Source organism: Eubalaena glacialis, chromosome 2 (genome assembly GCF_028564815.1).
Source record: "Eubalaena glacialis isolate mEubGla1 chromosome 2, mEubGla1.1.hap2.+ XY, whole genome shotgun sequence".
Lineage (NCBI taxonomy): Eukaryota > Metazoa > Chordata > Mammalia > Artiodactyla > Balaenidae > Eubalaena > Eubalaena glacialis.
The window spans coordinates 72,746,153-72,769,986 of record NC_083717.1 but is presented as its reverse complement, the minus strand read 5'-3'; the positions used below and the strand labels follow the sequence as shown (position 1 = coordinate 72,769,986).

At 41.9% G+C, this 23,834-nt stretch overlaps 1 protein-coding gene across 1 annotated transcript; it reads right to left on the bottom strand.

Annotated features, from left to right (window-relative positions):
- Positions 1-1,448: 1,448 nt before the first annotated feature.
- On the bottom strand, positions 1,449-4,943 carry RPS27L (ribosomal protein S27 like). Its single transcript, XM_061182040.1, has 4 exons — positions 4,838-4,943; positions 3,842-3,950; positions 2,766-2,876; positions 1,449-1,649 (listed from the first exon to the last, which is right to left on the bottom strand). The coding sequence occupies exons 1-4, from the start codon at positions 4,841-4,843 to the stop codon at positions 1,621-1,623; spliced, it is 255 nt and encodes an 84-aa protein (XP_061038023.1). The 5' UTR covers positions 4,844-4,943; the 3' UTR covers positions 1,449-1,620.
- Positions 4,944-23,834: the final 18,891 nt, after the last annotated feature.

Here is a 23,834-nt window from a genome sequence, read left to right as displayed (position 1 = left end):
CAGTTCCCAGTGCCAAGTATCTCTTTAAATTAATCCTTAGATAGATTCTTTAAAGTACGATACTTTCTTCCAATACTATTTCCAAGAAAATTTTCAGGAATTTGCTCCTTATTTACCACAGATTTTTCCAAGGTTCCTAAACTGTGCAAGCTGAGGTGGCTTGGAGCATCATGGGAGAAACATTACTTGACATCTTTTGGATACCATGCAAACTTCTAGTTCCAGGTAACTGTTACATTAGATAGCACCACATTCCCTTTGATGATGTATCTTTGTGAAGCTGGGTTTTGGGCCATTGCTGTGATAAAAAGCTAGTACTATGCAAAAATCAATGTGAAAAAAATGAGGATGGCAGTGTTCAACGTGATCCCAATTTTAAGAAACTGCAGTGCCCAAAAGGCACACTCATTCCATTAGTAGGTAATTTAAGAATGAGATAAAAATTATCACTTTGCTTTTAATTTATGTGTTCTTTTTTTTCAAATGGCTACTACAGTTGCTAGAACCTAACTACTTAATAAATTTAACTGTTAGGTGTTTCTTTTGGCCAGGGGACTCCATGAAAAAATTACTGAGACTAAAGATGCCATAAACCAAGAAAGTTTGGGAAGCTCTGAGTTATTTATTTCTCCATATCATTAAATACGCTCCAAACTTTCCATAGTTCTTCAGTTCTCATGCAACATTCCTCTGATATACCAATCAGTATGTTAAAGGATCAGTCTCTCGGATTGGGGGTGTATACGTAGGAACACCTCTTGATAGGAAACGATTGTCTTCAGTACCTGCCTTAAAGGTAACAGGTAAAAGAGAAGCAGTTATCTTCCCAGTCTAACGAGCGGTCATATAGGTGCTAGAGAGGGAAAGATACACTCTACCCCCTAACTCCCGAGGGTCACTTCATAAACCATAAAAGTGACAACGAGACAACAGAACCACTCAACACATTTTTCAGTCAGGAGTGCTCACCTGTCTGGACCAGAGAATTCAATACCATCTACTGCCCCCTGCCAGAACATCCTGGGTAAATCATGCTACTCCTGATTCCTCCTCTCAAATTTTCTACCCCGAAAAGAGCTTTCTATAACTCAGACCCCAGCTGCAGTTACTGTACTAAAGTATACGTATGTTATGGGCATATAAATCCAAGGCATTACCTGTGATTGTTACTGCATTAAATATGTACTTCTATAAATATGTTTCCATAGTTACAATACCAAAACTATATTTAGAATTAATAAATAATGAACTTCTTTCCATTTGTAATCATTTAGCCCCCTCACAGAAATTTAGAAAAGGACTGAAAATCAAATATTTAAAGTTTCTACTCCTGAAGCGAGACACAAACTAGTCAGAATACCCTTTTAAAAATGTTTAAACCAAATTCATATACACAGCATATATAAATGTATAGCACATTAACACATACTTGAAAAAAAGAAAAGGAGTAGTTTGCCCATAATCAAAACTTTATTGAAAAACTGACACCAAAATAGGAGAGCGCTGTTGTATACCTTACAAAATTAAACATAATTACATTATCTTGGTAGATTAACTGGAATTACTGAACTGATAAGGCTTTCTGCGATAGAACACAAATTCAGGAAGTTGTGTGGATCATTAGTGTTGCTTTCTTCTAAATGAACACCCTGCAAAGGAATCACAAGAGCATATTAAACACAAGTCTGTTCTATCTTTGGTACAGAGTTTTAATGACAAAAAATACTTTTTACGTAAAAGCTTAAGTTTTAGAAATACTAGAGTAATATTCATATACAGGTTATTTTTTTTTTTATACCAGAAATTTGCTAAAAGATATCTTTTATATTTGAATTTACTCTGATGTGACTGTCACTCCCTGTTCTCAAATGTTATAATGGAGTTCAAGAAAATAATTTTGATTAGAGTTCATTTCAGATCTTTTAGGAAAATTCTGGTACAGATGCACCCTTTTAATCATCTGTCAGCACATGGACACAAAATTCTAAAATCATGGCATGATATAAAGGTTTTGGCAATCTTGCAAGTACATTTTTAAGAGCAATACTGCATTTAAATATTGTGCTAATTTCACAGTTAGATCTCACGAAGTCACACCAAATAGATCTTGGATTTATTGCCAATCCACTTATAACTCTTCCAATGAGAATAACATGGAATTCACAGCTCCCCAAAATACCACAAGCAAACTTCAAATATCACTATTGAGCTGTAAATCTCTAAGTACTACTATGGAAAATTATATACATATGTATTATTTTTTCTTCACAAAAGTGAAAGAATTAAAATTAGACTATATTAATCATAAGTAGTTGCTCAGAGAAATCAAACCTCTGACATTTTAATTAGTTATTTGTTGCTCAGCTAGCAATGATTAAAACTATCTTAAATCATATGTACCAAATACATTTGAAACAAAACATTTACAGGAGAAATTTTTAAATCCTGCGTTTTTAGACATCTTATGTATTTATTCTTTTGATCCATTCTGATTTATGTCTAACATTCCAAGTTAAGCAAACTGACTAAATACAACAGAATCAGGTGCTCTAAACTAAGAAAAATAATAAAGCAATTCTTTGCAAGGTCAAGAGTACAAACTTATCTAATTGAACAGGGCACTCTTTACTAAAAGAGCAATGAAAGATAAAAATTATTTTGGTAATTATGAATTTAAGATTTCTTTAAAACTGATTTTTAGTAAAAAGAGAGATTTTAAAATCATAAAATCTGATCACTGGGTTAGAAAATGCCAAATGATTTACCTTCTGTGAGTCTGGCCTTTCCTCCTGTCGGCTGGCACAACACGGTTGAACAACCTACACAAAGCACCACTGTCTGAGCATGGCTGAAAACCGTGGTAATCTTGTAGCAGCCTGAAAAAGGGAAGTATTAAAAGTGAAAAGCAGAAAAAAACACAGTACCTGTTCAACATATTTCTAGTAAAGACTTGTAAAAGATTAGGAACTTCAGTGCTGTGCAGTAGCAAGCCACATATGTAACAAACTTTTCTAGTAGCCACATTAAAAACAAGTTTTTTTTAAAGGTGAAATTAATAATATATTCTATTGAACTCAGTATTTCCAAAATATTATCATTTCACCATATAACCAAAGCCTTTTTTTTTTTCAATGCTACATCTTCAAAATCTGGTGTATATTTCACACTTAAAGATACAGCATGAAAAAAAAAAACAAGATACAGCATGGTGACCACAGTTAATAATACCATACTGAATATTTGAAAGTTGCTAAGAGAGTATATCTTAAAAGTTCTTATCACAAGAAAAAAAAATTCTGTAACTATGTATGGTGACAGATATTAACTAGACTTATTGTGGTGATCATTTACCAATATATACAAATATGGAATCATGAGGTCACACACCTGAAACTAATATAATGGTTTATGTCAATTATACCTCAAGAAAAAAAGAATGAGAAAGAATTTTTCCATTTTGACTAGCCACATTTCAAGTGCTCAGTAGCCACATATGGCTAATGGCCACCATACCGGACCCCGCAGCTTTACACTGAAGAATCAATATACTTTTCATTGCATCGTGAAAAAGAAAACTTATCATCTGAACAACTTAAAGACTTAATAAGTTCAATGTCATGTCCCCTGTGGAATCCCATCTTCACACACACACCCCCCCCCCAAATGTTTCTAAAGTGGTTTATTATGGAAATAACCCTTATGACATTCCAATTCTGTAATCCCACTTCGGGTCCTAATATCGAAACATACACAACACACTATGAGCAACCCTTATAGAAATTCTGTAAGTAATCCTTACAGAAATTTTCCTTAGCAAAGGAGTTAAAGTTTGAAATTTTACCTGGACATTTTACATCCATAAAATAAGAATTTGGACTTTGAACCAGCCGTTTCTTTTTATGTTTTTTCTTCTCCTCTTCCAAGGAAGGATGCAGTAAATCTCTAGCCAACTGAATAAAAAAGCATATTATTACTACTAGAATGACACCACAACTCTGGCCGATTTAACCATATGTGAAATATACATGCAAAAAATAGGAATAACAGTCATATTCAGCAGAGACAACACTTTAGATGTTATTTTAAAGCCTGTTAACTTTCATCAACACTTTTTATAATGCTTGTGTTCGCCAAGTTCCGGTTAAGGGGAACGATCAGGAAACATGTGGTAAGGTTAGCTCCGTTCTTCTTAACTAATAACAGTCGCCAGTGAAAATAAAACTGTGGTGCTAAGTAAGAACGTGATCCGGACCCTGGACCCGCTGAGAGTAGAAGTCGCTGAGGTAGACCCAGCGAATGCCAACGCCGAGGTGATTTCTGCCCCCAGGGTTCAACATCTGATAAGAACTCTTTAAGTGGCTGACACGAGACGGTCCTTGATAGAGTTAATTTGTAATGCAACTGCGAAGACAGTTTTTAAAAAGGAAACAAGTAGGAAATCGCTTCCGAGAGAAGGCACAGGGGGCAAGACCCACGAAGCAAAAGGAGAGCAAGAAGACTTCAACGATCACAGCCTCGCGGGTTCCCACCGAAACTCAGGAGGGCTGAGTAGGGTAGCCGGGGAGCTGTCCCCTCCCAGCCATCGACTCCAGACTGCACCCAGGGCGGCGCCGGGTCCTCCCAGCTCCACGCCCAGGCAGGGCCCGACTCGCCGCGCCGCCGGGCAAGTCCCAACAAGTCCGCCACGCGCGAAAGAGCCGCGGGATCCGAGCCGCCGAGCCGTGTTCGGCAGGGAGCCCCGGGGGCCCGCGGAGCCATCGAGCTAGCCTGCCCCTGGGGCCCCTCGGCCGACCGAGAAGGCAGACACAAACGCGAAGCCCGAAAGTAAACAACTCACAGGCATGTCGATCCTTTCGCAAGCCCAGCCCGTGCAGATCTCTAAGGCGACACCCCTAGCGAGCAGCACGCGACCGGGAGCGCGGCGTCAACTTCCGCGATAGAGGAGGCTGGGAGGAGCGGAGCGGCGGCCCCGTCGACTCTAGGCGCTCCTCTCGGTGGTGAGGGCTGGCTCCGGCCGGGACCCGCGGGCGGCGGGCGAGGGGAGGTGCTGAGGCGCTCGCCCATTCGAGCTCCCAAAGCCCGCGATCCTAACGGGCTCTTGGGCTAAGGCCGCCGGCCTCAGGGCTTCGCCCTGGGCAAGTGGTGCCTGGGGCCAGGCTCAGGCGGTGCACGCCCGGATGGGAAGCCCCCTCGAGCTTCGGGAGCGCCAGCACCGCTGCAGAGCGGACCCGGCTGGGCACGCTGGGTCACTTGTCATAGGTCCCGCCGCCAAGTCTTCCGCCCTCGGCTGCCCTGCGGGCGAGCACACGGGCGGTGCCTCTGTTCTGTTCTTTTATGTATTAAAAACAATATTATTAATTAAAACCATTAACACGTCCCAGCGAGATTATGAAAGAGGCTCGTTTACTTGCGCATCCTGCTTCCAAGGTACCGGTACCGGTTATTAAGTTCTTTGCGGGATGTAGCTGTGCCTTGGGTTTGCTTGGCCTTGAAAAAAGTTTTTAAGAAGCACCGATTCGCTGCCGTGCTTAGTTCACCGTGTGGCTCCTTCCTGTCCTCCGTGGGTCACACTTTCCAGAGCAGACAACTGGAGCCTGAAAAAAACAGTGAGTGTCACCGATGGCCAGACTTGAAATATTTTTGATGAAGAGGACCATCCTGTGAGCGCGTGTGGTCAAAAGCTAAGAAACCAGGGAGACGCTTCATCAGAAAATTGTCCTAGATAGACATTCTCGATCAACTTTTATTTCTCTTCGAAAAGATAGTACATGTGTAATGTACATTTTGGAAAATGCAGAAAAACAGAAGACAATTTAAATCACCATCCAGAGATAAGCATTGTTCATATTTTTTCCTTTATCATTCCAGACATTTTTTTATTCACTTGCATGTAGGTTTGTTTTGGGTTCTGGGATTACATAATTGGTATCATCTTGTATATATTCTTTTATAGACTTGATCCCCTCCCCCCACAACTTACTGTATAATGAACATCACTCGATGTTACTACATGCTCTCCTACATTATGACTTTTAATGGGCACATAGCATTCATCCTGTGAATATATATCCTTATTTCATCCATACACTAAAATAGACATTAGGGGGACTTCCCTGGTGGTGCAGTGGTTAAGAATCTACCTGCCAATGCAGGGGACACAGGTTCGAGCCCTGGTCCTGGAAGATCCCACCTGCCGTGGAGCAACTAAGCCCATGTGCCACAATTACTGAGCCTGAGCTCTAGAGCCTGCGAGCCAAAACTACTGAGCCCCCATGCCACAAAAATAATAAATAAATAAATAAAATAAAAATTCTGTCTGGAAAAAAAATAAAGTAAAATAGACATTAGGGCTGGGTTTTAAATACTTAATATTTAAAATATTAATATTAAATACTTTCAGATTCTTGTGTATGCAGAATCATGGCCCCCAAAGACTTCTTAATCCCCAGGACCTGTAGTTATATGGCAGGTGGGAATAAGATTGCTAATTAGCTGGCTTTAAATTAGGAAAATTATCCTGGATTATCCTTAAAAGTGGAAGAGAAAGAGAGAGAGATGTGGTGATGAAAGAAGAGCCTGAGAGATGCCATGTTGTTGGCTTTGAAGATGGAAGAAGGGGGTGGTGAGCCAAGGATTGCAGGCAGCCTCTAGAAGCTGGAAACGACAAGGAAATGGACTCTCCCCTAGAACCTCCAGAAGGAACACAGCCCTGCCAGGCCTCAATTTTTCTCCCAGTGAGACCCAGGTCAGACTTTGAACTACAGAACTGTAAGATAACAAATTTGTGTTGTTTTATCTATTTTTATCATTTATTTATTTATTTTTTGGATACAGTTGACATGTCACATTGTATAAATTTAAGGTATACATGTGTTACTCTGATATATTTATGTAATATGGTTGCCATTGTAACAATAATTATCACATTACATTCTTACAATATTCTATGTTCAATAAACTGTACATTAACTCTTTATACACTAATGATGAAAAATCTGAAAGAGAAATTAAGGAAACACTCCCATTTACCACTGCAACAAAAAGAATAAAATACCTAGGAATAAACCTACCTAAGGAGACAAAAGACCTGTATGCAGAAAACTATAAGACACTGATGAAAGAAATTAAAGATGATACAAACAGATGGGGAGATATACCATGTTCTTGGATTGGAAGAATCAACATTGTGAAAATGACTATACTACCCAAAGCAACCTACAGATTCAATGCAATCCCTATCAAACTACCAATGGCATTTTTCACAGAACTAGAACAAAAATTTGCACAATTTGTATGGAAATACAAAAGACCCCAAATAGCCAAAGCAATCTTGAGAAAGAAAAACGGAGCTGGAGGAATCAGGCTCCCGGACTTCAGACTATACTACAAAGCTACAGTAATCAAGACAGTATAGTAAGTATGGTATTGGCACAAAAACAGAAATATAGATCAATGGAACAGGATAGAAAGCCCAGAGATAAACCCACGCACATATGGTCACCTTATTTTTGATAAAGGAGGCAAGAATATACCATGGAGAAAAGACAGCCTCTTCCATAAGTGGTGCTGGGAAAACTGGACAACTACATGTAAAAGAATGAAATTAGAACACTCCCTAATACCATACACAAAAATAAACTCAAAATGGATTAAAAACCTAAATGTAAGGCCAGGCACTATAAAACTCTTAGAGGAAAACATAGGCAGAACACTCTATGACATAAATCACAGCAAAATCCTTTTTGACCCACCTCCTAGAGAAATGGAAGTAAAAACAAAAATAAACAAATAGGACCTAATGAAACAAAAGCTTTTGCACAGCAAAGGAAACCATAAAAAAGATGAAAAGACAACCCTCAGAATAGGAGAAAATATTTGCAAATGAAGCAACTGACAAAGGATTAATCTCCAAAATATACAAGCAGCTCATGCAGCTCAATATCAAGAAAACAAACAACCCAATCCAAAAATGGGCAGAAGACCTAAATAGACATTTCTCCAAAGAAGATATACAGATTGCCAACAAACACATGAAAAGATGCTCAACATCACTAATCAGTAGAGAAATGCAAATCAAAACTACAATGAGGTATCACCTCACACCAGTCAGAATGGCCATCATCAAAAAATCTACAAACAATAAATGCTGGAGAGGGTGTGGAGAAAAGGGAACCCTCTTGCACTGTTGGTGGGAATGCAAATTGATACAGCCACTATGGAGAACAGTATGGAGTTTCCTTAAATACTAAGACTAGAACTACCGTATGACCCAGCAATCCCACTACTGGGCATATACCCTGAGAAAACCATAATTCAAAATGTGTCACATACCACAATGTTCACTGCAGCACTCTTTACAATAGCCAGGACCTGGAACCAACCTAAGTGTCCGTTGACAGATGAATGGAAAAAAGAAGATGTGGCATATATATACAATGGAATATTACTCAGCCATAAAAAGAAATGAAATTGAGTTATTTGTAGTGAGGTGGATGGACCTAGAGTCTGTCATACAGAGTGAAGTAAGTCAGAAAGAGACAAACAAATACTATATGCTAACTCATATATATTGAATCTAAAAAAAAATGGTTCTGATGAACCTAGGGGAAGGACAGGAATAAAGACACAGACGTAGAGAATGGACTTGAGGACACAGGGAGGGGGAAGGGTAAGCTGGGATGAAGTGAGAGAGTGGCATGGACTTATATATACTACCAAATGTAAAATAGGTAGCTAGTGGGAAACAGCTGCATCATACGGGGAGATCAGCTCGGTGCTTTGTGACCACCTAGAGGGGTGGGATAAGGAGGGTGGGAGGGAAGCCCAAGAGGGAGGGGATATGGGGATATATGTATACATATAGCTGATTCACTTTGTTATACAGCAGAAACTAACACAACATTGTAAAGCAATTATATTCCAATAAAGATGTTAAAAAAATCTTTACGGCTATTTTAGTACTTGTTACAAGTTTGTACCCTTAAACACCATGAATCTTATCCCCCCACTCCCCATTCCTTGGTAACCACCATTTTACTCTGTTTCTTGGGGTAACTTTTACAAGTTTGATTTTTTTAGATTCCACATATAATATACAGTACTTGTCTTTCTCTGTCTGGCTTGTCTCACTTAGCATAAGGTGCTCAAGGTCCATCCATGATGTTGCAAATAAATTTGTGTTGTTTTAAGCCACTAACTTTATATAGTAATTTGTTACAGCAACAATAGAAAATGAATACAATAATGAAGACCCCTCCACCCACCGCCCAACTCTGTCAAATCTAACACTCAATACTCCATCCCCCCAATTTTTCACTATTAAAATAACGCTGTAGTAAACATTCTTGTAGATAAGTCTTGGTGTCCATCTTTGATCATTTCCTTAGGATATTCCTAAAAAGGAATTGCTGAGTCAAAAGTTATGCACATTTTAAGATTTATAATATAAACTGCCAAATTACCCTCTAGAAAAGTCAAACCAATTTACAATCCAGATGTAAATGTCTGAGAATGCCCCTTTCTTCGCAACCTTGACAATACTGGATATTATGTTTTTCCCTATCTCAGTCAATCCAGAAGAAGTAAATGGTATTTTGTCATAATATCATGTATTATGGAATAGTAAATGAAACTTTGCTGTAAGTCTTCCATGAAAATTGAGAGCAGTTGTTTGCAAGTGTCTGGACATGTCACTGTCTTCCCCTAATTTGAGGGAGAACGTTGTGTTGTCAGCTCTCTTGTGAGCCAGATGCAGACATTTTAGAGACCCATGCACATTCTTTTTCTCAAAAAATTATGTTACACTATCACTACAAATTACAAAAAAAAAAACCTGTAATAACAAACAGGTGTGAAAGACTACGCTCATGGTAAACACTGAAAATGTTTAACTTTTGGAAAAGCTGACTATGCTGTCTTCTCATTTCCCCATAGACTAGTAAAAAAACTTCACCATCTACTAGAGTTTGGGAACTACTCTCTGGAAAGTCTCCAAACACATGCAGGGATAAGACTGAGTCTTAAAGGAAATTCATTTTCCTGTAAGCTCTTTAATCTCTTCTTTCTACCTAAGATTTCAATTCTTTGCACATAACTTATATCCTTTTCCCTCCCATTTTTTATTGTAGTAAAATACACATAAAATTAACCATCGCAAAACATTTTTTATCATATTTCACTGTTGTCTTCATTAATATTTTTCAAATGCTTATTGGCCATTAGCACTTCTAAAGTGAGATGATCATCTGTTTCTTCTCTATGTATCCTTGTAGATTAAGGATGTTAACCACTGATCATAGATACTGCAAATATTTTTCCCAACTTTTTTCCTATTAATTTTTTGGCAATTTTTTAATCATAGAGGAATTTATATATATTTCAAATCTATAATTTTTTTCCTTTTTGCTATTGTGTTTAGACAGGCCTTGGCCCCCTTAGGATCAGCTAAATATTTGCCTATGCTTTCTTTTAATTCATTTGTTGTAGGATTTATTCTTTAACTTTTTAATTAACCTGGAATTTTTTTTTCTTGCTGTGCAGCTCAGCTTGCAGGATTTCAGTTCCCCAACCAGGGTTTGAACCCCTGGTTAGGGATAGAGCCCGGGCCATGGAAGTGAAAGCCCAGAATCCTAACCACAAGCCCACCAGGGAACTCCCTAAGCTGGAATTTATTTTGGCACTTGATGTGTAGTAGGTCTCAGAACAATTTCTAATCATCAGGCCTAGTTATTGCTTCAGTTACTTAACCAATGCCCAGTACAGTCACATTGTCAAAAGCCTTCAACTTCTGAGACACTGTAATAGTGTGAGAAATAAAACTCAAGGTCAAGAAGACCTGGACTCTATTTACAACTCTGCCTCCTCGTCCAAAGCTCAGTTTCTCCTAACATGTCCCCACGCCCTTGCACTGATGGCAGATAAAGGGACGTGCAGGCAGGTGCAGGGACACAGAGTCCCTTTGCCTTGGCAGCCTACACTCAGGGCCTGCACGAGGAGCTCCTGCCTGGCTTCCCAAAGGACTGAGAAGTGCCAGTTGAAATTCTGTGTGCTGGGGACTTCCCTGGTGGCGCAGTGGTTAAGAATCCGCCTGCCAATGCAGGGGACATGGGTTCGAGCCCTGGTCTGGGAAGCTCCCACATGCCAAAGAGCAACTAAGCCCGTGCGCCACAGCTACTGAGCCTGCACTCTACAGCCCTCGAGCCACAACTACTGAGCCCGTGTGCCACAACTACTGAAGCCCACGCACCTGGAGCCCGTGGTCAGCAACAAGAGAAGCCACCGCAATGAGAAGCCCGCGCACCTTAACGAAGAATAGCCCCCGCTCTCTGCAACTAGAGAAAGCCTGTGCACAGCAACGAAGACCCAACACAGTCAAAAATAAATAAATAAATAAATAAATAAATAAATAATTAAGAAAGAAATTCTATGTGCTGCCTGAAAACTTTCCAGCTGTTCTATCTGGCCAGGTCTGAGAAGGTGCTGCTGAACCCTCCTTTTCAGCACCCGGCCCCCTTCACCTTAGAAGTGCGTGGCCATTTCCACCCCCTTCCTCCTTTGCCAAACTTCAGACGCTGGGAAAACTCACAGGTGTTCAGGGTAAGCCAGGAACCCACTGATGCTAAACTTCAAGCCGGCCAAAACCAGTTCTAAACAGGTCAGTTACCCACTTTCCCCTGGGTTGGAGTTCCTCAGGCTTGTGCCCTTCTTTTCCCAGAAAGATGGTCAGAGGTTTAGTTTAGTCTTGACTTTAAAAAATTCAGGGTGTGAGGTGGGGCCCTAAAGTTAACTTTTCTTACCCCTGCCTTTCTAAGTATTTTTCTGAGAAGCTCAAAGAAATCCACGTTGTCAGCAAAACTTTAACAAGGCAGCATTCTTTTTCTCTTCCTTCTATTGTCCACCTGTTGGCAGGTTGCAAAGCACGTGTGGCTTATTCTCAACACATTCCTGAAAGCAGCAGCAACTTCTGAAACCGACCTCTTCACTGCACATCAGTTCTCCAACAGGGTCACAGACATTATCCCCAAAGCTCTGCTGTTCGGGTTGCGATTCATCTGCCATGCGTGAGGATCCTTGACACTTCAGGTAAGCTCCACTCTTAAGGGGTAAGAGTCTCAGATGCAAACGCTGGTGTCATTTTCTTTATTTTCCATACCAACTTAATTTCTGACTGAGGCTGAGCCCCCGTTGGGCTGGTACTATAGACCAAATGTTTGTGTCCCCTGCAAAATTCATATGTTGAATCCTAACCCCCAATGTGATGGTATTGGAGGGTGGGGCCTTTGGGAGGTGATTAGGTCATTAGGATGGAGCCCTCATGTTGGAATTGTCAAACCCAAGTTCGTGTGCCCGACACGCAGTGAGGCCAAACAAACTGAAATGTTGGAGTTGGGAGCAAAGAAAGGTTTATTGCAGGGCTGAGCAAGAACAGGCGGCTTGTGCTCAAAAGACCTGAACTCCCCAATGGGTTTCAAGGAAGCATTTTTAAAGGCAAGGTGAGGGAGGGGAGTCACAGGGTGTGTGAATCGAAGAATTGTGGTTGATGGTGAGGTAACAGGGTGGGGTCACAGGGATCAACATTATCAATCCTTAGGCTCCAGTAGGTCTGGGGGCTAAGTGCTCATGGTCATCAAGTAGTTAACTTCTTCCATTTGGTGGTGGTTTTAGCATCGAAATGTGCATCAGATATTGTTATCCAGGTACTTCAGGGAGGAACTAAAAATTCTGTGACTGCCATATGGCTGTTTGACTGTTTAAATTCTTAGCAGTTCTCCTGGCCCAACTGCTATTTTTGTCATTACACGTTCACATCCTTTCAATCATTAATTCTTGAGGCAGGCTTTTGTGACTCAGGGGAGGCCTGGGAGACTACAGCTTTTCTACAAACAAGAGGTGGGGGGAGGACATTGCGGGGGGGGGGGTCTGTTCCAGGAAGGCCCCATAGGGTCCTACTCCATTATAGAATTCGTGCCATTAAAAAAGAGGCCCCAGAGAGCTCCCTCACTCCTTCTGTCGTGTAAGGACACAGAAGTATGCCATCTATAAACCAAGAAGCAGGCTCTCACTAGACACCAAGTCTGTTGATGCCTGGATCTTGGACTTCCCAGCCTCCAGAACTGTAAGAAATAAATGTCTAGTGTTTAAACTACCCAGTCCATAGTATTTTGTTATAGCAGCCCAAACAGACTAAGATAGCTGGCCTGGCGAACACTTCACCTCATTCTTGAGGATTGTGCTAAGTTTCCTGTATGTGTCCCCCACCAGGTCTGTGCCCATCCTTCACCCTGCTCTGTGCCCGGGAGGCTGACTTTGATGGGCCGTATCAGCTGGCTTCTCTTGCCCTCTGGTTTCTAGACCCCTTTTGAGTGGGTCATCTGTGATCTGCCAGTATCCCCTGACAGGATATGCTCCCCTTTTAGTCTAGAAGGCTTTGCAGATGGGGTCCATCTGCTTCTCAGTTGTCAGCCTAACCAGGTCACTGCACAGATGTCTACTGTCCCTGTCTGTGGAACCCTTCGGGTTTGACAGGTCATGGCTCCTCCTATTCGTTGCTTTAGATGGATAGGAGAATCTTAAGGGAGACGGCCTAGGCCTTGGCTATGCAGATCTTTGCCAGTTTGTGGACCAGCAGCATTGGGATCACCTAGGAACTTTTTGGAAATGCAGACTCTCAGGCCCCATCCAGACCTACTGAGTCAGAATCTACATTTTAACAAGATCCCCTATGATCTGTGTGTATATCCCAGTGTGAGAAGCCCTGGCCACCACACAGCCATTCTCTCTGGAGTCTTCCTACTTCCCCCATGGGGCTGTGGGGAAGCCAGACCCAGATTCCTCCTACTCCAGGGTAGCAAATCAAGGTTATTTCTCTAGATTGCAGCAGGGAAGTTCCCCACCTCTCCTGTTTCTCCAAGATACTTTGTTCATTCTAGCAAATTTCATTCTCTCTTATCATGTCAAGGAACCCTTTAAGTCAATGATACTCAAACTTGATTGCTCATTAGAATCACCAAAGGAGCACCCTACGTCAATTAGAGTATTTGGGGGTGGGACCCAGGTGGCAGTGTTTTAAAAACTCCCCAGGTGATTCCAAGAGGAGCCAAGGTTGAGAGTTCTCTGGAGGGCTTAAAAATTTCAAAAGCAAAGTCCAGGAAGAACTCCAGGCTACTTTTGCTTAAAGGTAGAAAGAGGGAAAAATACAGAGAGAGAAACATCATTAATTAATAATTCAGAACATCCAGGCTTAGTAGCCACGTGAGCTGTCCCAGCACTATCTTGCTGGTCTTGATGATCAGGTCTCTGGTCTTCTCCTCATCTCTCTATTACTTCCTGCAAACCCTCTCATGATCTGCTCAAGTCTCCAGGGAAGAAAGTGAGCTCCTTGGAAGCCAGGTGCTCTCTCAAACTTCACTGTCTTCCCACAGCTCATAGTGAAGATGCTGAGGTCAGCATAAATTTATGCAAATATAATCGCTCCCTTTTCTGAACTCCTGCAATGCTTATTGCCTGCGTTAATCATTTCTCAATAACCACCGCTGTCTTGTCTGCTTTTCCTTTCTACACTCTCGTACTGCAAATTCACTTTTCTTATGTGTATGTGTCTATGTCTTCTCTTCCCTAAAAGCCCATAGGCTTCTCAAAATCAGGATTTGGTCTTATCTCCCCCATGCCTACTACAGTGCTTAGTAAGTACAGAACCCTGTCCATTGAGTGACATACTCAGCAGAACTGACTTGTGGTCACTCTTTGAGGACTGTTTCCCTCCGGGTTTATCTAGAACACTTTTTTCTGGTCATAACTTTACTAGGTTCTTTTTTTTTTTTTCCCCCTTTATGTTCAAGCTCATTTCTTTTTTTAATTTATTTTATTGAAGTATAGTTGTTTTACAGTGTTGTGTTAATTTCTACTGTACAGCAAAGCAATTCAGTCATACATATATATCCATTCTTTTTCCTATTTTTTCCATTATGGCTTATCAGAGAATATTGAATATAGTTCCCTGTGTTATACAGTAAGAACTAGATTCTTCTTAATGCATGCTTTTGGTCTTTCCTCTGCCTTGACTTGGTGTGATGAAAACATCAAAAGACAACCTAATTCCAGCTAAGCCTCCATTAACTTGTTTCTAAAATTGGGAAAATAATTCTGTGTCATTGTAGGGTTAATGAGATATTACAGGGAGCTCTGCCCTTGGAATGTATGTAGAAGCAAAATAAATGAAAATCATTCTGATTTTCCATTAGATAAAAGCTGCTTAAAAGGCTAATAGGTCAAAGGGCTCAAAGTATTAAGAAGAATGGTGCTCTATTTATTCACACTAAAAAACTGATTCAACTATTTATGGAATGTCTGCTATATACAAAGCAGTAGGCAATGTAAACCCTGTTTCCTAGGAGCACAGAAACTTTTTAACTCTAATAGCCACTTAACCACTTGAAGTTGTTTCCCCATCTGTAAAATGAAAATATTTATACCTATTACATAAGGTTATACGAAGATAAAATGAGACAATGCTTGTAAGGTACATAGTATACTGCGAGTGCTCAATAAATGCCGACTGTAATTCCTGGAGCTTGTTGATGATAAAGAAACCAGTTGGCCCTGGGAATCTTGGGCTGATGGTGATTTCCCTCATAACAACGTGTACAATGCAAAGTTTTTACAATAGTTCTGCCTTAAGGAAGATTACGAATATATTCCATCTGCAGAAAATACTTGCTGGAGTCTTACCTTTGAATCAAAAGCTGAGAGATTGTTCTTTCAAAATCCAATAGGTGGCACAAGGAGTACTGGCCAGCAGAGAGCTTTATCTTCCCACTTCCAGAGGGCCTTCATCTTGGACATGTCTTCCTAGTCTGTCACATGGTCACTCCATAAGTAGCTGTGCATAATAGACTCTTCAAATATACAGACCATGGTTATTATGGGTTTTCCTTAAAGAAAAAAGAGATGTAGTCTAGAAACCAGTTGAGAATGAGTCCAGTTTTTCCCAAATACTTTCCCCTAAATATTCCACTCATCTGAAACTAGTTAATTACACTAAACTACTTAAATTCCAAATTGCCCTTATATGAAAGTTAAATACCGTTGTCTATAAATTTATTTCTTATAGAGACACATGGTCCAAAAATCTAGTAGAAGGTCTGTCATCATTATTAACAGTGCCAGCTCTGTCATCACTGGGTGGTGTGGATGCTAAAGCAGTGGGCACTGGTCGATGAGCTGGGGGAGTGGGGGAAGATGGTCTACCGTATTTGCTGATTTCTGTAGATGTTTCCACCGTGGCCAGTTTCAAGTACTAAGATGAAGTCCCTTACACAGAGTAGGGAGGAGATGAGCACAATATCTTGATCAGGTAATGCCAAAGTTTTATTTTAGAAATATTTCCATTACCATCAGAAGTGCTAATAAAATACCCATGTTGACGATTTGGGGCTTCCTTTTCTCTTTCCTCTGATCAAAAAGCAGAGAGTGGGAATGAAAAATGGGAGGAAGAATGGACTACTAGACTCACCCAAACTGAATGATTGGCCTTAAGTAAAGAAGGGGTGACCTACTTGATCGTTTTACCCACCTGAGCTCGACACATAACAGAGTCAAAGCTCCATAAGGTGTAGCTCTCTGACTTGCTATTAAAGAGGTAATATATTAAATACAGAATTAGGAAGGGACAATCCACTCCAATTTTAGACAGCTCTGATTGTTTCTTTATATCATGTCAAAATCTGCTTGCTTCTATTTACAATAGCCAGGACATGGAAGCAACCTAAGTGTCCATCAACAGATGAATAGATAAAGAAGATGTGGCACATATATACAATGGAATATTACTCAGCCATAAAGAGAAATGAAATTGAGTTATCTGTAGTGAGGTGGATGGACCTAGAGTCTGTCATACAGAGTGAAGTAAGTCAGAAAGAGAAAAACAGATACCGTATGCTAACATATATATATGGAATTTAAAAAAAATGGTTCTGCTGAACCTATGGGCAGAACAGGAATAAAGACGCAGACATAGAGAATGGACTTGAGGACACAGTGGGGGAAGGGTAAGCTGGGACGAAGTGAGAGAGTGGCATGGACATATATACGCTACCAAATGTAAAATAGATAGCTAGTGGGAAGCAGCTGCATAGCACAGGGAGATCAGCTAGGTGCTTTGTGACCACCTAGAGGGGTGGGATAAGGAAGGTGTCAGGGAGGCACAAGAGAGAGGGGATATGGGGATATATGTATACATATAGCTGATTCACTTTGTTATACAGCAGAAACTAACACAACATTGTAAAGCAATTATACTCCAATAAAGATGTTAAAAAGCAAAAATCTGCTTGCTTTTAACTTAAATTCACTTATTGAGTTCTGGCCTAGTGAAAGAACATAGAAAATACATGTCATTCATTTTCCAAATGACAACCCAGAGCTACTTGAGGATGGGGTTTCATTTCCTCTTTGGGTTTACTTCTCCAGGGTGTATATCATAGGCTCCTACAAACAGTATTTGCTGTTTCTCGTCACCCTTTTCATGTTTCTCTGGACATGCTCCAATTTGCCCATATCCCTCTTAAACAATCCCAAGGACTGAACACATGTCCAGCTCAGAATAACAGGGAACCACTATCCATCTTGTTCTTATCATCACATGTGTATCTGTACAGCCCAAAATCGCATAAGCTTTTTTGGCAATGCAATGGCATCACACTCTTGATTTATATAAAATTATAGCTGACTAAAATCCTACGTCTTTTTAACTGTTATTAATCCTCATATCCCTTATGCTATAATTACATTTTAAGAAATCTAAGTCCAATGAATATACTAAAAACCATTGAATTGTACCCTTTAAATCAGTGGGTTGAATGATATGTGGCTACCTCAGTAAAGCTGTTAGAAATATAAGTTCAAGAAAGAAAGACAGATGTGTTTTATTAAATGCTAAATTTGGTGGGGACTTCCCAGTGGTGAAGACTCCACGCCTCCAATGCAGGGGATGCAGGTTTGATCCCTGGTCGGGGAACTAAGATCCCACATGCTGCGCGGTGCAACCCCTGCCCAGAAAAAAAAAAAAAGCTAAATTTGGTATTTTATTAAATAACTACTATATTTTGACAGACACATTATCTCATAATATAATTCTTTCAACAATACCTTATACCTTTGAGTCCTACAGGCATTAAGGAACAGGTGCAAGTGGAGGAGCAAGGATTTGAACCCAGGTCTGCTCGGGATGCCCACGTTCATGTCATGCTCATTCCACCATGCCACCCCGCCTCCCTGTCACCTTGCTGTGTGCAAGGCTTTGTGATTGGTGCCCAGCTGAAGTCAGTGGAGGAGGTCTGCCAGGCAGGCAGAGCTGCAGGACCACATGGGTCCTGAGAGTAGTAACAGGTGACATGATAATTGAGAGAGATTCAGTGTTAGAAAGACCTAGAAGGTAGCAAAAGGTAGGTGTCCCATACGTGGAGCAAATAAGATTATTGGCAGTGGTGAAAGTGGGGGTGGGGGAATGGGAGAAACAGTGGGAGTGACCCAGACTGGCAGTGTGGGACAGACAGGACAAGTGGCAGTTAGCAAGCTCCCAGCCTGGTCTGCCTTTCAGGGGTGTTACCTGGAGAAAATAGACGTAAGCAAGTTAGGGTCCTGATTTTGAAGAGACCAGGGTCCTGGTCAGGTTATGGAGGCAGGAGCTAAAGCCTGAGGAATCAAGGACTCAGGCTCTACAACAGGGAATTAGAACAGGGACTCGATGCCTGGTTGAAGGCAGAAGCCCAGAGGCCAGAACCAGGGCATTTGATCAGAGCAGGACAAGTCACAGGATAACCTAACTTTGTCCCCTGAACTACTGAAACAGGGCTCCTTAAAGCCTTCAGCTAGAGACAGGATTGGGCCCTGAATCTGGGGGAGGGCCAAAGCTATAGATGAGTGTCAAGTGGCACAGTGATGGGGACTGATAGCTCCTTAGAAGAGACCAGTGCCTATCGCGTTGTGTTTTGCTTTGTTTCCTGCAACACGCATGACCAATGACAGCTGTAGGTACACGTACCCCTCTAAAAATATTCAGGGTTAGACACAATTCTGGGTGTGCCATCTATAATGCCAGCTGCTTCCTACTACACAAAAAAGCATTTCAGGAAGTGACTAGGAGAGAGCACTGTTTTGGAATAACTATGAATCTGTTCTATTCAGTTTTATCATCAGCAAAAATTACTTGTATGCATGTCTGATTTTGGCAGGCCGGTGTGATGGGACCCCCCCCCCGGGTGGGCATCCCCATGTGGACCCCGCCTGGCGTGGCCTCTCTCTCTGTGCCAGCCCCCTCACTCAGCCAAGGCTCCTTGGGTTTCACGTAACAGATACAGTTCAAACTTGCCTGAGCTAAAACAGAGAGTGGACTGGACATGGGCCAGAGCCAGAAGGGCAGCTGGGCCTCAAGGGGGTTAGAACAAAGCCCTGAGAGGCCCATGGGAACGCAGACAGCTATTCTCTTGCCACCTCCCCTTTTATCCCAGGGGCGACCTGGTTTCTCATCTCTACTTCTCCCTGACGTTTTTAGTCATCTTTTGCTATATTCCAGTTTTTTCTGCCTCCCAGAGTACATCGTGAAAATGGCCATGCCAGCCCCTTATTGTATGCTGTCCTAAATCTAGGGCCAATAGTGACTGACCAGAAGGGCTGTGTCCGCATTCCAGATGTCCTGCAGACAGAATCTCAGCTTGGGTCAGGAGCGTCTCCTCCAATCAGCTGTAAGCGCTTGGGGTGGTAGTGACTCCTGGGGCCCACCCCTGTGGAAGCGGATACACAGAAGCTCTTTAAAAAGGAGGCACAGACTGAACTAAGACCCCCTAAGGTGCCTACTCCCTCCAAACTGTTGTCAAGGCAGCCAGTGGCTCTAAGTCCTCCCGTTCATGCTGCCTCACTGTAGCTCTGCCTTCTCCCTGAAACACTGAACAATACCTAAACATAGTTTGTTAACTGAAAAGGCCTTCATCATGAACTTCATTGATGATGAATGTCTGCAACAAAAACTTTGTTTTTTCATGTAGAATAATGAAATCTAGGGACCACACATTAAGGGGAGAAACCAGTTTAAGCAAAAGACCCACCAAGTACATTGGAAATGAGCCTGTTTACAAGGATCTACATTGCCTAACAATATATTTTACAACCAACTGAATTACTTAGGCATATGTACAAGTAGTTAATTTGCAAAGTGCCTTTTTAAACAGCCCTCAAATTATGTCTGAATGAAAACTATCTTATTCATACTTCTCTAGGTATCCAAAGAATAAAACCTGAAATCAGAGACTAGAAGCAGAAAATCTGGAGGTTCTAACTTACATGGGTTCCTGCTTCTTGGAAGCAGGATTAATAAGGTAACATTAATGGAACCATGGGGCAGGTTACTAAATCTGAAGGCTGTACTCTTAGGCTCTGAGAGCAACCAAGACTCCTTCCCCTATAATCTCTAACGATGGTGATGATGATGATGGTGTTATCTGAGCACTGATTTTGTGCCAGGCACTGTGCTAAGCACTTTGCATAGATTATCACATTTAATCTTTATAACTTCTCTATGAGATAGATCAGGGGTCCCCAACCCTGTTAGGAACCGGGCCTCACAGCAGGAGGTGAGCGGCGGGGGCGAGTGAGCGAAGCTTCATCTGTATTTACAGCCGCTCCCCATTGCTCGCATTACCGCCTGAGCTCCGCCTCCTGTCAGATCAGCGGCAGCATTGCATTCTCATAGGAGCGTGAACCCTACTGTGAACGGCGCATGGCGCATGCGAGGGATCTAGGTTGCGCTTTCCTTATGAGAATCTAGTGCCTAATGATCTGAGGTGGAGCTGAGGCGGAGGTGATGCTAGTGCTGGGGAGCGGCTGCAAATACAGATTATCATTAGCAGAGGGTTTGACTGCACAGAGACCATAATAAATGAACTGCTTGCAGACGCATATCAAAACCCTATCAGGGAGTGGCAAGTGAAAACACGCTGAGGGCTCCCACTGATTCTGCATTATGATGAGTTGTATAATTATTTCATTATATGTTACAATGTAATAATAATAGAAATAAAGTACATAATAAATGGAATGTGGTTGAATCATCCCGAAACCTTCCCCCCGCCCTCCGCCCCACACCCCACTCTGTGGAAAAATTGTCTTCCACGAAACCGGTCCCTGGTGCCAAAAAGGTTGGGGACCGCTGGGATAGATAGTATTATTTTCCCCACTTTACGGATGAAGAAACTAAGGCACCATGCTAGTTAAGGTCCCATGAATGGTAATTTGCAGAACAAGCATATAAGCCCAAGTCTGGCTGAAGCTGAAGACCTTAACCAATATAAAATACTTAGATCGTCCAACAAGAAATTTTTGTAAAAAATTGAAAACGAAGCTCCCTAATGGACAGTGGGAGTTCCTATCATTTTTTATCTCATGAGGAGTTTTCATTTTCAATGCATCTAAACAAGTTGTTGGGGGTTTTGTTTTTGTTTTTTGTTTTTGTCTCCTATAAGGAAGGCACTGATGTCAAGGGTAATGCAAAAATGATTAAGACCCTCTTGGGTTTCCCAAGGAGCTCAAGGTCATCTAACACTTAACAAGAGGCTGTACAAAATAGTTAGAACGCTGAATATGGTGTCTCATCCCAGTAACATCCTAGCTCTAGGAGATGAAGGGAAGGAATGATCATGTCTACTAAGTATATAAAAGTTACGATTTGCTGCTGTTAGCTGAATCATGTCAGAGAGACAGAAATCCCCTGTTAGCCAAAGTAATCAACAATTCTCAGGTGTGATTCTCAGCAGGACCAGTACAACTTCTGGTTAATCATGTACCCGTGTCTTTAAGTGAACTGTGGGTTGTGACCCTTATGAATAAGACACAAGACTAAAGGAAGAAATGGATCCTAGACAGGATTGATCCTTGTGGCCTGTTCTCAGTAAACACTGTCCCTGAAGAAAACACCTCTGCTGTGAGCTGTCAGCCAGCAAACTGAGGCAGGGACAACAGGGAGAAGGGCAGGGGAGATCTTGGGAAAGAGCTCTCCCCTCAACGTGACACTTTCAATCTCAAGGATCTTTCCAGAACAGTCCCAGGAATAAATGGGTACACCTGTTCTTCGTACTTTGATTGCAGAAACCAGTCCATCACCTGCCGCCAGCTGGACCCAGTGGATCTCAGTGCTGCCTGCCATCAGAAATCTGAACCATGCACCGATTGCTTGCTCTGTGCTCCACTTCCATGACCAAACCCTGCTTTCTGTTCAGGTAAGGCGAGCCCAGCTGTGTTTTTCTGATGTTTCTCTGTTTTCCTGAAGTCTGCAGCGGTCTGTGATCAGGACGTAAAGTCTTATTGATGGCAGTGGAAAGCAGGATGCACTCCAGATTTTGGATAAAATAGCTCCAATGCTCCTTTTCATTTATATATGACTTTACATGACGAAGCCCATCACAATCATCATTAATTAAACCCGCCGCTTGGTGCCCTCTGAGGCAGGGCTGAAATAGTCTGCTCATTTTACAGCTAACAAAACAGATAGCAAGGCTTAGGGGTTTGCTGAAGTGAAGTGGTGTGCAACCAAGGAAGCCTGCCCCAATTCCCTTTCTAGTTCATTCTTTTTGGCCTGGAAGAGGCCTTCAAAGTGCCCAGCTCTTAACTCCAAACAGCTTAAGGAAGTCAGCTGGGAAGAGTTGCTTGGCAGGGGAACGGCAGCTGTCACAACCAGAGCACAGTGTGGGGCTTGAATTCTTTGAAAACAGCCAAGTCATATTTTTCTGGCTCTCAGTGGATGTTAAACACACATGCACATAAGGTTTCTCCTGCCAGGCCAGAGAGCAGGCCAGGAAATGTGGGCAGTTGTAGCAATGTCATATTTGACCTGGTGGAAAGCCGCCTACCCACTACCCACACTTCACCCGTCTCTTACCAGATCCTTTATATTAAAATTTTAAATGAACTCAGAATTGAACCTATTCCAAGAGCAGGCCTAGTCCCATATTTGTGGGATGTGGGGAACAGGAAAAATGGAGGCCCACCTATCATGTGTCTAAATATAAAAAAATTATAGCTGAAGCTAACAAGTTAGCCTTGACAGGCCAGTTAGCCTTTCCTACCTTGATAGATATATGTTTATAATGACCTATAAAATCAGTTTGATTGATGCAAAACTCCTCAGAGCTCCACACCAGAATGTGGTGGTTCCAGGAAAGCAGTTCTGACCTGATGTCATTTCCCACCTGCCGCCCTGGCCCATATCATAAAGGGCCTTATATACACACGACGATGATCCCACCCCACATACGTTCAAGCTCCTGCCACATCGGCACCCCCTCACAGCCACCGCTTTGGGCCTGTGGTACCACACCAATGGCACGGTCTCCCTTTGGAAGGGTAGATCAGGAAAAGAGGTTCATACAAGTCCTGGAAGCAGGGACTTTGGCAGGGAATTCTGGACCTAAAAGCAGGGCAAGGCTCTGAGTGAATAAATCACTTGGCCTGTGGATTCCTCACCCAGTGAAGAGGAATGAGCAGAAGAGAGCAAGAGTAGGGCTCTCTAAAGAGTGGGCCCCAGGGAGGGGCCTCTTGCCAAGACCTAAGAGCAAATGCTATCTGGCCAAATAATAAATCAGCCAAAAGTGTGAGTTAATACTGGAGATGGCACAAATCTGGATACCATAAATAATTTCACTTCAGCTACAAGGCACAGAGGCATGAGCTGTTTCAAGTGTTATGTCTGCTGCCGCCCACAAATAACTTAATTACTCTGGGCAGTAGGCGTGGTCTCCAGTAGGTGTAAAGGCCAGAAACCCAATGAATAAGCTCTGTAATTAAATATT

Bases quoted from the DNA above. Each gene is read 5' to 3' on its own strand.
- RPS27L (XM_061182040.1), bottom strand. The intron at 2,877-3,841 runs GTAAAATTTCAA...TCCCTTTTTCAG, and splicing joins TATGGATGTAAAATGTCCAG to GCTGCTACAAGATTACCACG. The intron at 1,650-2,765 runs GTAAATCATTTG...ATTCCTTTGCAG, and splicing joins AAAGGCCAGACTCACAGAAG to GGTGTTCATTTAGAAGAAAG.